Consider the following 14,348-nt stretch of genomic DNA (forward strand, 5'->3'; position numbering starts at 1 on the left):
TTCTCTGAGCAAATCTTGTACTCCACTATCTCTTCCAGAGAAGTTTACAGCTCCATCAAATGCACAAGCAGCCATCTGTTTGAGGTCCAATTGACAAGCATTTAACTCTAAGATGAGGGTTGTGACAGATGCAGCTGATGTGTCTTCTAGAAATGCATCTACTGGCCTACCAGTGACATCAAGATAATGTACACCATGACTTAATACTTGATGCCTATTTGCACTGGTGCATTCATCAGCCATGTATGCAAATTTTCTGAATGCAGTGAGAGAGTTCTTCACTTTTTCAATTATTGAGTCTTTCACTGTTGCACCACATGCTTCTAGCCAGTCAGTTGAGTTTCTTGCAGAAAGATAGTGAGCATTTGCCGGTCTTGTTCGGAACCGGTGTTCAACTTCAGGATGAACAAATGACAATGCACTTAACATTGGCCTCCAGTTTGTAGTGTGTGGTATCTCTTGCTTAAATAGAAAGTATGATACCACAGCCATGTTTGTTCACATGAACTGTGTTGTGTCTCCAGCATTCTTAACAGCCTCATTAACGCTCACTGGTGTTATCCTTGGACAGTGGAGACTCAGAGTTCAGAAGTGCTTTCACATGAGTTCACCTCCCAGTTAGGGGGCAAGAAGGCACCTTGCTCATTCCTCCAGGTGCTCACTGTTCGCTCTGGCCACTGTTGTTCATTGTTTCAGAGTAGCAGCCGTGTTAGTCTGTATTCGCAAAAAGAAAAGGAGTACTGGTGGCACCTTAGAGACTAACAAATTTATTAGAGCATAAGCTTTCGTGAGCTACAGCTCACTTCATCGGATGCATTTGGTGGAAAAAACAGAGGAGAGATTTATATACACACACACAGAGAACATGAAACAATGGGTTTATCATACACACTGTAAGGAGAGTGATCACTTAAGATAAGCCATCACCAGCAGCGGGGGGGGGGGGGGAAGGAGGAAAACCTTTCATGGTGACAAGCAAGGTAGGCTAATTCCAGCAGTTAACAAGAATATCAGAGGAACAGTGGGGGGTGGGGTGGGAGGGAGAAATACCATGGGGAAATAGTTTTACTTTGTGTAATGACTCATCCATTCCCAGTCTCTATTCAAGCCTAAGTTAATTGTATCCAGTTTGCAAATTAATTCCAATTCAGCAGTCTCTCGTTGGAGTCTGTTTTTGAAGCTTTTTTGTTGAAGTATAGCCACTCTTAGGTCTGTGATCGAGTGACCAGAGAGATTGAAGTGTTCTCCAACTGGTTTTTGAATGTTATAATTCTTGACGTCTGATTTGTGTCCATTCATTCTTTTACGTAGAGACTGTCCAGTTTGGCCAATGTACATGGCAGAGGGGCATTGCTGGCACATGATGGCATATATCACATTGGTAGATGCGCAGGTGAACGAGCCTCTGATAGTGTGGCTGATGGACACTAAGCTATCTAAACTACTATATGCCACAAGGGGCCACAACAATGGTTCCCGTAACCCACCCAGCAATATTGTTAATCTATCCAACTATAGTCTTAGCCAGCAGAAGAATCTGTCCTATCTCGGGGCCTCTCCTTTTGCCCCTCCACCCCCACGAACATGATACAGTTCTGTGGTGACCTAGAATCCTATTTTCGACGTCTCAGACTCAAGGAATATTTCCAACACACCTCTGACCAACATATTAACCCACAGAGACCTTCCTGCCAACACTACAAAAAGAAGGATTCTGGGTGGACTCCTCCTGAAGGTCGAAACAGCAGCCTGGATTTCTACATAGACTGCTTCCGCCGACGTGCACGAGCTGAAATTGTGGAAAAGCAGCATCGCTTACCCCATAACCTCAGCCATGCAGAACACAGTGCCATCCACAGCCTCAGAAACAACTCTGACATCATAATCAAAAAGGCTGACAAAGGAGGTGCTGTCGTCATCATGAATAGGTCGGAGTATGAACAAGAGGCTACTAGGCAGCTCTCCAACACCACTTTCTACAAGCCTTTACTCTCTGATCCCACTGAGAGTTACCAAAAGAAACTACAGCATTTGCTCAAGAAACTCCCTGAAAAAGCACAAGAACAAATCCGCACAGACATACCCCTGGAGCCCCGACCTGGGGTATCTATCTGCTACCCAAGATCCATAAACCTGGAATCCTGGACGCCCCATCGTCTCAGGCATTGGCACCCTGGCAGCAGGATTGTCTGGCTATGTAGACTCCCTCCTCAGGCCCTTCGTTACCAGCACTCCCAGCTATCTTCGAGACACCACCGATTTCCTGAGGAAACTACAGTCCATTGGTGATCTTCCTAAAAACACCATCCTAGCCACTATGGATGTAGAAGCCCTCTACACCAACATTCCACACAAAGATGGACTACGAGCCGTCAGGAACAGTATCCCCGATACTGTCACGGCAAACCTGGTGGCTGAACTTTGTGACTTTGTCCTGACCCATAACTATTTCACATTTGGTGACAATGTATACCTTCAAATCAGCGGCACTGCGATGGGTACCCGCATGGCCCCACAGTATGCCAACATTTTTATGGCTGACTTAGAACAACGCTTCCTCAGCTCTCGTCCCCTAATGCCCCTACTCTACTTGCGCTACATTGATGACATCTTCATCATCTGGACCCATGGAAAAGAAGCTCTTGAGGAATTCCACCATGATTTCAACAATTTCCATCCCACCATCAACCTCAGCCTGGACCAGTCCACACAAGAGATCCACTTCCTGGACACTACGGTGCTAATAAGCGATGGTCACATAAACACCACCCTATATCGGAAACCTACTGACCGCTATTCCTACCTACATGCCTCTAGCTTTCATCCAGATCATACCACTCGATCCATTGTCTACAGCCAAGCGCTACGATATAACCGCATTTGCTCCAACCCCTCAGACAGAGACAAACACCTACAAGATCTCTATCATGCATTCCTACAACTACAGTACCCACCTGCTGAAGTGAAGAAACAGATTGACAGAGCCAGAAGAGTACCCAGAAGTCACCTACTACAGGACAGGCCCAACAAAGAAAACAACAGAACGCCACTAGCCATCACCTTCAGCCCCCAACTAAAACCTCTCCAACGCATCATCAAGGATCTACAACCTATCCTGAAGGACGAGCCATCACTCTCACAGATCTTGGGAGACAGACCAGTCCTTGCTTACAGACAGCCCCCCAATCTGAAGCAAATACTCACCAGCAACCACACACCACACAACAGAACCACTAACCCAGGAACCTATCCTTGCAACAAAGCCCATTGCCAACTCTGTCCACATATCTATTCAGGGGAAACCATCATAGGGCCTAACCACATCAGCCACACTATCAGAGGCTCGTTCACCTGCGCATCTACCAATGTGATATATGCCATCATGTGCCAGCAATGCCCCTCTGCCATGTACATTGGCCAAACTGGACAGTCTCTAAGTAAAAGAATGAATGGACACAAATCAGACGTCAAGAATTATAACATTCAAAAACCAGTTGGAGAACACTTCAATCTCTCTGGTCACTCGATCACAGACCTAAGAGTGGCTATACTTCAACAAAAAAGCTTCAAAAACAGACTCCAACGAGAGACTGCTGAATTGGAATTAATTTGCAAACTGGATACAATTAACTTAGGCTTGAATAGAGACTGGGAATGGATGAGTCATTACACAAAGTAAAACTATTTCCCCATTGTATTTCTCCCTCCCACCCCACCCCCCACTGTTCCTCTGATATTCTTGTTAACTGCTGGAATTAGCTTACCTTGCTTGTCACCATGAAAGGTTTTCCTCCTTTCCCCCCCCCCCCCACTGCTGGTGATGGCTTATCTTAAGTGATCACTCTCCTTACAGTGTGTATGATAAACCCATTGTTTCATGTTCTCTGTGTGTGTGTATATAAATCTCTCCTCTGTTTTTTCCACCAAATGCATCCGATGAAGTGAGCTGTAGCTCACGAAAGCTTATGCTCTAATAAATTTGTTAGTCTCTAGGGTGCCAGCAGTACTCCTTTTCTTTTTGTTGTTCATTGTGCCACCGTTCACTCCATCACTCTGTTGACAATGGCCTTGCACCGTCACCTTCTGCTGCCACCGTGACCTCTGCGAGTTGGTGTCTCGAGGTTCCACCCAGCTCTCAGTGATTTCAGTTGAGCTCTCAGTGGGGGAACCTTGCTGCTAGTGCAGACTAGGTGGTCTCTTCTACAGAAATACTGTCCCACAGCAGGTCTAAGCACTTAGACCTGATTATCAGTGATTTCAGCTGTAGTGGTCACTTAACAAAACAAAAGACTATCTATGGAGCCTAATCAGCTCTGTCTTTAAACAGTGAAAAGGGGCAGGTGAAATAGTACTTGTAACTCAGGCAGACCATCAAGCAAAACACCTGTCCCCACCCTCTCTCTTGATGCCCTCAATTAGCACAGGCTAAGTACAGTTTTACTGCCCTTTTCTCCTACAAGAACAACATCCGATGAAGTGAGCTGTAGCTCACGAAAGCTTATGCTCTAATAAATTTGTTAGTCTCTAAGGTGCCACAAGTACTCCTTTTCTTTTTGCGAATACAGACTAACACGGCTGCTACTCTGAAACCTAAGAACAACAACATTTCATTCCCCCCTCCTCCCCCGCATTCAAGTAATTTGTAACCCAACCCCAGCCAAAATCTATTACTTGGGCAACACAGTTCTGGTTGCTGGATTCCTAGGTAGATTAGGTGTGAATTAAATATAATTTGGTTCTGAAGCCTTTCCCCCCAGGCCATCACTATCTGTCAGGGAGACCTCTTTTAGACTTTGCTTACAAATCATAATTTGAAATTATTAGGTTGGCCAACGTCACTGAAATGAATGCACTGACATTGTAATAAAAACAACATTATAAGGAAGCTTGTCTATGTTCATACTTTTCACATCTATTATACTTTTTCAGATATATACATTTTATCATACACTTTATATGCTTTTAACGTGTGTATTAATGTTTCAACTTCAATTCAAATTTCCAAACAATCACTAAATGGGCAACACTGCATGTAACTAGTTCACAAAACTCAGGGAGGGGAGGGTGTTGGGGAAATTCAGGGGGGGCTGCAGGGAAATCCCTGGTGTAACACAACCCAAATATACAAAACACAAACTCTCCTCCCACCCCACTTTAGGCTGAAGGATTTTGCAGCACGCCATTCCCTGAGGCTGTTAAAACCTCCCAGACAAGGCGAGAAAAGGAGGACTTGTGGCGCCTTAGAGACCAACAAATTTATGTGAGCATAAGCTTTCGTGAGCTACAGCTCACTTCATCGGATGCATTCAGTGGAGCTGTAGCTCGCGAAAGCTTATGCTCACATAAATTTGTTAGGTTTCAGAGTAGCAGCCGTGTTAGTCTGTATTCGCAAAAAGAAAAAAGAAAAGGAGTACTTGTGGCACCTTAGAGACTAACAAATTTATTAGAGCATAAGCTTTCGTGAGCTACAGCTCACTTCATCGGATGCATCCCGAGCACTGTAGCTCACGAAAGCTTATGCTCTAATAAATTTGTTAGTCTCTAAGGTGCCACAAGTACTCCTTTTCTTTTTATAAATTTGTTAGTCTCCAAGGTGCCCCAAGTCCTCCTGTTCTTTCTGCGAATACAGACTAACAGGGCTGCTGCTCTGAAACCAGACAAGGAGGTAGCTCCCCACCCCGGGGATTAATTGAAAGACAATCGCTCTCTTCCCCAGGCAGGGTTTTGCGGTGTGTGTTTCCAGCAAATGCATCCGATGAAGTGAGCTGTAGCTCACGAAAGCTCATGCTCTAATAAATGTGTTAGTCTCCGAGGTGCCCCAAGTCCTCCTGCGAATACAGACCAACACGGCTGCTGCTCTGAAACCTCTCTCCAGTGAGTAACTCCCATCTCGCTCCCTTATTCAAATGCTTCCTGCCCCTCTCCGCATCCCGTCACTGCTGCTCATCAGTAACCGAGCGGCAACACCGAGGACTGGGCCCGGAAACCCCCTTCCCGTTGCGCGTGAGAGGGACCCCAGCAAAGCCTGGGGAATTGGAGCAAAGCGCGTGCGGGGCAGGGGGCGGCGTGAACAGCCCCGCGCTTTCAACACCTCCCCTGCCCCAGCCCCAGCCCCAGGGCCAGGCGCGCCCCGCCCCGCCCCCGCGGGGATTTATCGCTCTAGGGGACGGGGGCCCGCTCCGTGCGCTGCGTCTCCTCGCGGCGCCAGCAGCTCCCCGCCTCGGCCAAGTAGCGGGCAGGGAGCCAGCAGCGCCGAAGTTATTAACGAGGGGCCGGGCGAGGAGCGGCGGCGGCAGCTGCTGCTGTTGCTGCGGGGGGAGGGGGGCAGGTCAGGGCTGCGGAGGCTGCGCGACGGGAGCCGCTCGCCTCGCCGCCTTCCAGCTGCAGCCATTTGCCGAGGGCGGGCTGCGGCGCCGGGCGAGAGACCCCCCCCCCCCCCGAGCCGCCGCCGCCGCCGCCGCCGGGAGAGCGCTTGGGTCGCGCTCCGCACGGGGCGCGTCCGTGAAGAGCAGCGCCGACGCCGGAGGCGAGATGGAGGGTAAAGGCGACCTGGGCAGCGCCTGAGTTCTGGCTCGTCCCTGTGGCGGGAGCAGGGCCGGCTTCTGCCTCTCCGCGAGCGCGCGCGCGCGGGGCTGGGGGTCCGCTCGCTGGCCACCCCTCGCCCCTTTCAGGCCGGTCCTCGGCTCGGTGGAGCTGGGGTTCCCCGGGGGGCGGGAAAGGTGGGGGAGGGGGTGTAGCTGCTGGGGGCGGGGCTTTGCCACGCGTGCCCTCTGCCCTGGGGAAGGCTTCTTGCCCCGGCTCTCAGCACAGTGGCTTCCTTAGGTTGCCAGGGCTCAAGCAATATTTTTTGCATTCATAACTGATGCGGCAAGCGCAGGGGTGCCGGGGCTATGCAGTGCTGAGGCTACCAGGTGCCCGGGCTCAGGGTGACACCTAACTGTGGAGAGTGGCGGGGGGGGGGGGTAATTGAAAGTTTCTATGGGGACACGCGACCGCCCCACCTGTTGCCTCTGTCTCCGCTCCCTGAAACTTAATATATAGGGAGACAACAGGCACGAACAACTACCTCCTCTTGTTCTCTGGCTGCCCAGCCCCTCGCAGAGCTTGTGGGCATCGCTCCTTGCTGGAACTATCCTCTGTCCATTAGCAAGTGTCAAAACAGGACAAACAAAAGGGGCAACATGGCTGGGGTGCACAGTCCTCCATGTGCCATCAGGCTGGGCGTAGGTGGTGACTGCATGGGTGCTCCGGGCCTGGAGCACCCACGGGGAAAACTTAGTGGGTGCTCTGCACCCACCGGCAGCCAAGCTCCCCCCGCCTCCTCCCTTGAGCGTGCCACATTCCTGCTCTTCTCCCTCCCAGCACTTCTGCCTGCCGCCTTGAAGGTGTTCCAGGAGGGAGGAGGAGGGCTAGGGACACAGCGCACTCAAGGGAGGAGGCGGGGTGGGGACTTGAGGACAGGATGGAGGCGGAGCAGGGGTAGGAAGAAGTAGGCCGGGGGGTGGGGACTTGGGAGAAGGGGTGGGGTGGGGGTGGGGGGCAGAGGGGGGTTGAGCACCCCCTGGTGGGAGCGGAAGTCAGCACCTATGAGGGTGGGTGGCACCACAGTGGGATGGCGCTCGGGGTTTGAGCATCTCAGTTAGGAAGACACTTTTTATTGGAGGGGGGGGAATATGATGCCCCCACAACACTTACTTGATAGGCACATTGGAGGCTGCAGGGTCTGCATCTCCCTTTACCTACTCTTTCTCCCCCACCCCCAGCCTGCTCCCTGGGGCTCTCTGGCTGGATGGGGCTCCACCTGAGCTGCCTGGCGTTGAGTATTATGTAGCAGGTCCTTTTCCCAATCTAGAAGATGCTCGCCTGACTCACTTCAGTGGATGGTCTGCAAAGCCGGCAGCGGGAAGCACTGGGACTCCAGCTGCAGGGAAGGGGAAGCAGTCCCAAGTAGCAGCAGGGAGCTCAGCCCCCAGCCAGCTGCCCTGCTGCTTCCTCCCTCCCTGTGTTGTACAGACACATGGTGAGTGCTGCCACCAGGCGGAGCCACTACCTCCTCATTGCTGGGTATCCCAGAAATCGGGGGGGGGGGGAGGGAGGGAGAGAGAGAGAGACAGACAGACACATGACCCTGTCTGTTCCCCACCATACATTGCCTCTGGATTAATCTTTAATTAAAGATTGTCAGGTGATGAAACCTCCACAAATATGTCCAACCAAAATTGGCAACCCTACTGAGTGCACCTTTCCCTGCCTACCCACACTGAAATATCATCTGCCTTTGGAGCTGGGGGGCAGTGCCTGGAATGAAGGCATCTTTGGGATGTCACGGGGGGGGGGGGAAAGCTGGGAGCGTTCTGAGGCATTTCCTTGGGATAATGCTGTGAAAGGGGGTTTGCTGTTCTCCTTGATGTATTCCTCCTATAGCAGGAACTTTCAAATCAATTTATGGAACCCATCAAAATGAATGGGTATTGGATATAAATAACCTCCCTTTATAAAAGTGCTCCAGTAATGTACGGAAAACCCTTTAAGATGCTATAGTGTTTTGAACAAGTACTATAGAATATTGTAATATAGTATTTTTGTTAAAATAAGTGCTCTTTAAAGAATAATACGTAGCCCCTCCAACCATCCCTTGCTCTGGACATAAGTATGCACAGAAACATAATGATGCTCTTTGAAGCAAGTATCTTAGGAAAAGAAAAATAAACCTATTTTATAAATGCATTAGTTATTACACCTGAAAGTTATTACAGTAGTACACTGAGCTATATTAAAAGGAAGAAAGCTTAAAACGTAAGTTTATAAAAGTTAGGAATGAGACCTGCTTTTCATATAATTGTGGTACCATTAGTGAGGTTTGACAGGATAACTGTCAAGAGCATATAATTTGGTGCATTTATACATTTAGCTTACTGCTATACCATTAACTTGTAAAAATTTAGAAATGTGCAACTTACTGGTTTCTTGAGTGGAAAAAACTATTCATCATCATCCTTTCCTTTCCCCAGTGCTGAGGTTGGATAGGGCCAAGGTTATGAGCAGATTCCATCCACATCTGTTTTGAACCACTGTTTGAGCCTGATTGTTCTGAAAATCAGGTGCTGCCTGGATGGTTTTGAATATGCAAGTTATACCACTGTCTCATTGACGCCTAGCAACATGGCCAAACAATTGTAGTTGGTGCCTTTTGATGATTGTAATCATGTTCTGTACTTTTAGTCTTCTATAGAGGGCTAGAATGCGTAAAGGCAGATCTTTACAACCTGCCAGATCGGCGGGTAGTGATCGATCTATTGGGGATCGATTTATCGTGTCTCGTCTAGACGCGATAAATCAATCCCCGAATGCACTCCCCATCGACTCCGGAACTCCAGCTTGCAAGAGGCGGAAGCGAAGTTGACGGGGGAGTGGCAGTGGTCGACTTGCCGCCGTCCTTATGGCCAGGTAAGTCGACGTAAGATACGCCGACTTCAGCTATGCTATTCACATAGTTGAAGTTGCGTATCTTAGGTCGACACCTCCCTAGTGTAGACCAGGGCTAAGAAATGCTATATCACATCTATGAAATAGTGCAGACACCTCATTTCAGATGTTTACAGCTTTTGCTTCAGATACTTTTTGTCAGTACCCATGTTTCACAACCATTAAGTAATGTGGGTACAATGACCATTGTGTATTTATCTGTTGTAGACACTGATTTAAGGTTTGAAACTCTTTTATTCAGGCACATGAATGTTCTGCGGACAGTAGCTATCTGCTTGTTCATGTCATCTTCATAGCGATTGTCCCATGTTATGATGGAACCCAAGTAGCAGAAGCTATCTACTTGTTTGATGTCTACAACATTAATGTCTAGGCTAGTCTGTTTCTTGATTTTTTACATTACCATTAGTTTGGTCTTTTGTTCATTCATTTTTAATTCCCATTGGCCCTGATTCTATTCTATTCTGTTCTAATCAATAAGCTGTGTTTGCAAGAAATCAGATAGTGTAGAATAAAGTTGTTGTACACAAATATGTTTATACTTCATTTAAAAAAAATGGGGGAAACTACTGCTAGTCTGGAAATTTTAAAAAAAGGTACTTCCCATAAACTCAAGAAGAATATTCTAGGTCAATGCAATTTTTTTTCATACCATGACCCTGTTACAGCAGAAAAAAGGTTTTGGAGCCCCCTTCCTTCCAGTCATAAAGTAAGGGTTGCTGAGACCCCCGAGACCTGGTTGCAACCCACAAGTTGAGAGTTTGTGGCCTAGATTCCCACCTCCCAGGATCTCAACTTTTTTACATTGTTTTGGGGTTTAAATCTTGAGCATTTTATTTGTGGGGAAAAATTGTAAATTAGCAAAAATACCAATAAAATATACTTTTAAATGAAAGCTCTGGATTCTTATTATTTAAGAACCATGATTTTTTTTTGTTTAGATTCCCATAAGTTAAACGAACGTCATAAAGCTGCATGACATTTCTGGTATGTTATGAAATATGCTGTAGTGTACACTGTAATTCCAGACATCCTACTATGTGAGAGATACCCACATGGGACTGAGCATCCTTGAAAATTACTGATCTCAAACAAATTTTTAATTTTCTTTACCGAGACAAAACTCCAAAAAAACTTTTAGTGAACACTGATTTATGTGTCAGACTCAGTCAAATGCACAGCTAGCAGGCCCTGTGTTCCCTTCTGCTGTGCAATGATGTTGGTGTTTATAAAAAAATTTAAATAAGGGGCTCCCTCTAAAATGATGGGCCTAGTCAACAGTGCACATGACATTCCTTGTGTAAGATACTTCTGTGCTCTCTCCCCACCTCTCTCCTCAAAAAATATCTGCAACTTTCATATTTTTTCCCTATATCCAAGAATCATTCCATCCTTCATCCCTCCACCATCTTGCATAGTACTTTTTGACCAGCTATGTGTCCCTCTGCCCATTACTTCACTGAAGGTCCTCTAAGTGGTTTCCCTATCTGGCAGGTGTTCTTCACAACAGCAGTGGTGGTGCTAGGTGGGTGGCTCTGTGACTTCTGCTGGTGGCAGTGGTTTGCAGGCATGTTGTCCTGCCGACTTAGGTAGTTGGGGTTGGTCAGGTGGGCAGTGGGCCCCGCAGTGATGGGTTGGGTAGTCAGTTGGGGAATGGGTCCTCTCCAGTTCTTGAGGTGGGCAGATCTCCCCTGACTGCTGGAGGTCTCCTGTAGCATATGTGAGTTTTGAGAGCTGATCTTTGGGCTGATGCATGGGTCGTTCTCCTCTGGCTAGTGGGAAACGGCTCCATGTTCCTTTCCAGTACCAGCTCTTAATACTCCTAGTAGGGCATGTGCAAGCACAAGTGGGAGGAGAAGTGGGGTGCAGTGACTACAGGACTCTCACTCAGTGCAGCAGTAGTATGGCTTTCATTTTGCACTACTGCGGTGCTTGGCAAAGTGGAAAGAGTTGCAGGGGTGACATTGGTTCATCCCTGGTATGTATCTAGAGCTCTCGCAGCAGCTACTGCAGTCACAGCAATAGTGGGAGCTCTCAGAAGGGGCTGAAAATTTTAACAAGCAGGGCCACACTTAGCATTTTTTTGGACAGGCTGTGAAACAAGTTCAAACCACTTGCTGTCAGTTGTAGCCCAATTTTTCTCCATAAATTATGACCCATTATGAACAGGGCCAACTTAATGCTTGTGGGGAGGATCCGCAAGATGATTCTTTGGGATACACCCCTACTTCAGATAACAAGTTGTATGTAAAAACTAAATGTTTATGTGTGCGTGCATGCTCACATCAATTAACTTTTCACAGTCCATCTTGGCAAGGAACAGGCCCAGAAACTTACATATTTTTAATAACATAAAAGCTGAGATCTTCCTTCATAGACTCAGCCTTTAGAGCCCATTCAGAAGAGTCTCATACGAACCGCTTCTAGCTCATCAAATAGAGCAGAATAGAATCGGTGCCAAAAATTACAGGGGACAGGGAGCACAATTTATACAATATGCTCTCTTTTAATTTTAAACTGCTGGCTGCTCTTCTATGTGAATAGTGCATGATTGGGGAACTACACTGTAGCTGCTACAGGCAGAATGGAGAGATGAGCCAGAGAGCATCTATTTCATGCAGGATGCTTCCACCTAAAATTGTGTAATGTACAACCTAGCAAATGCAGCAGAAATTAAGGTTGCCTAGTAGTTTGACCAGAGTAAGGACTGCAGGATAAATCCCTTTCTGTGTCTTAAAATCTCATTTGACAAGAGAGACATGCCATCGTATGTTAATATCAGTTACTTACAAGAAAAGAAACCTGTTTGGAAAAAATCAAGATAGCATAGAATAAAGCTGTTATACACAAGTGCATGCAAACTTAATTAAAATTACAAAGATTTTTCTCGGCATTTAGAGAGTGTTTAGTAAAATAGCTTAACCTGACATTTGAGAAGTATGATAAATAATGTCTTATTTAATTAAGATACCTTGTCAATTACATAGCTAAAAATTGTCACATTATAATGCACTGGGAATCTTATTGCACATTAACTCTGTCCTTATTGCTTATTTGACAATTTATATTTCATATGCCTAAATTCCTTCCTGCTTAATGTAAGCTGTCATCTTATTTGAAGGGCATTTAGATTTCCATCAACATTTACAGTATGTTTAAACCTGAAGCATGGAAAAATTGAAATACAGACAAGCATTTGTGTTCCTTTTAAATATTCAAATGTAGGACAGTAGCTTTTTAACATATGTCCAAAATATACATCAAAAACATTTTTGCTTGCAACTTTACAATAACAAAAAAAGTTAACTTTCCAGCAACTCTTTTTGTTTGATCATTTGCAGTCACGGACTGCAGAGGTTGTTGGAGGCAATTTAAAAAAAATTGGCTGGACACAGTCAAGTTGTGCCAATATTTCTGTTTGGGTTTTTTTTTTGCCCTCTGTGCACATGGGCATCTCTTATTAGCAATAATGGGGTTTATGTGTGTACATGGAGGGAATCTTAGCGGTCTATACACAAATGCAAGGAGAAGGGAGAGTAAACAGGAAGAACTGAAAGTATTAGTACATAAGCTAAATTATGACTTAATTGGTGTCCAGTCTCATGACTGGAATATTGGTATAGAGAGATTCAGGAAGAACGGGCAAGATAAAAAGGGAGGTGGTGTTGGATTATGCATCAAGAACATATACGCTTGTTCTCAGGTCCCGAAGGAGGGGTGAGAGAGACCACATGAAAGTCTCTGGGTAAAGATAAGGGGTGGGTGGGAAGTAAGGGTGACATCATGGACCACCAAATCAGGAAGAGGAGGTGGATGAGGCATTTCTGGAACAAATAGCCTAAATATCCAAAACACAAGTCCTGATATACTGGGGGACTTTAACTACTCAGACATCTGTTGGAAAAGTAATATGGCAAAACACAAAATTTCCAATACGTTTGTGGAATGTATTGGGGACAATTTTTTGTTTCAGAAAGTGGAGGAAGTAACCAGGGTCACAGCCATTTTAGATTTGATTCTGACCAAGAGGGAGGAATTGGTAGTGAAGATGGAAGGCAGTTTGAGGGAATGTGATCATAAAATGATTAATTCCTTATAATCACAAAATCTAAGGGGTCTAATTCTACTTTGAATGCACATGCATCACTGAGTTAAGTGCATGGGTAAAAAGAGAAATACACCTCTGAAAATGTAATGAGATCCAAACAAACAAGAAGTAAATATTTAAAGAGACATTTTTAGTGTCCCCAGTTTTAAAAATATGCTTGTAGAAAATTCAAATTTTTTTTAGTAAGGAACCATCTTATCAAACCTAGAGTAGGCACATTTGTAGCTAACTAGCTGTTTTTCAGTAAATGTTTTTGATTATTACTAAGGCTGTCAAGCAATTACAAAAATTTATTGCGATTAATCTTGCCATTAATTGCACTGTCAAACAATAATAGAATACAATATAATTTAAATATTTTTAGATGTTTTCTACATTTTCAAATGTATTGATTTCAGTTACAACACAGAATACGAAGTGTATGGTCCTCGCTTTGTTTTTATTACAAATATTTTCACTGTAAAAAACACAGAAATCGCATTTTTCAGTTCACCGAATACATGTACTATAGTGCAATCTCTTTATCATTAAAGTTGAATTTACAGATGTAGAATTAGGTACAAAAAACCTGCATTCAAAAGTAAAAGTGTAAAACTTTAAAGCCTACAAGTCCACTCAGTCCTATTTCTTGTTCAGCCAATCACTTAGACAAACAAGTTTGTTTGTTTACAGGAGATAATGCTGCCCGCTTCTTGTTTACAGTGTAACCTGAAAGTGAGAACAGGCATTTGCATGGGACTTTTGTAGCCGGCGT

General features: G+C 45.7%; 1 protein-coding gene across 5 annotated transcripts in view; it reads left to right on the top strand.

The window, feature by feature from the left end:
* Positions 1–6,176: 6,176 nt before the first annotated feature.
* GADL1 (glutamate decarboxylase like 1) overlaps positions 6,177–14,348 on the top strand; it is a 125,497-nt gene continuing 117,325 nt past the window's right edge. For 2 of the 5 annotated variants that reach the window (XM_043508993.1, XM_043508992.1), the window contains exons 1-2: positions 6,292–6,538; positions 7,853–8,020. In XM_043508993.1, the coding sequence (XP_043364928.1) occupies positions 6,532–6,538; positions 7,853–8,020 (175 nt within the window). In that variant the 5' untranslated portion in view covers positions 6,292–6,531. Of the gene's footprint in view, positions 6,539–7,852; positions 8,021–10,811; positions 11,012–14,348 lie in introns of those variants that run through there. The other 3 variants (XM_043508991.1, XM_038392317.2, XM_043508994.1) reach the window with 3 other exon arrangements.

The sequence above is a fragment of the Dermochelys coriacea genome, chromosome 2 (genome assembly GCF_009764565.3).
Source record: "Dermochelys coriacea isolate rDerCor1 chromosome 2, rDerCor1.pri.v4, whole genome shotgun sequence".
NCBI lineage: Eukaryota > Metazoa > Chordata > Testudines > Dermochelyidae > Dermochelys > Dermochelys coriacea.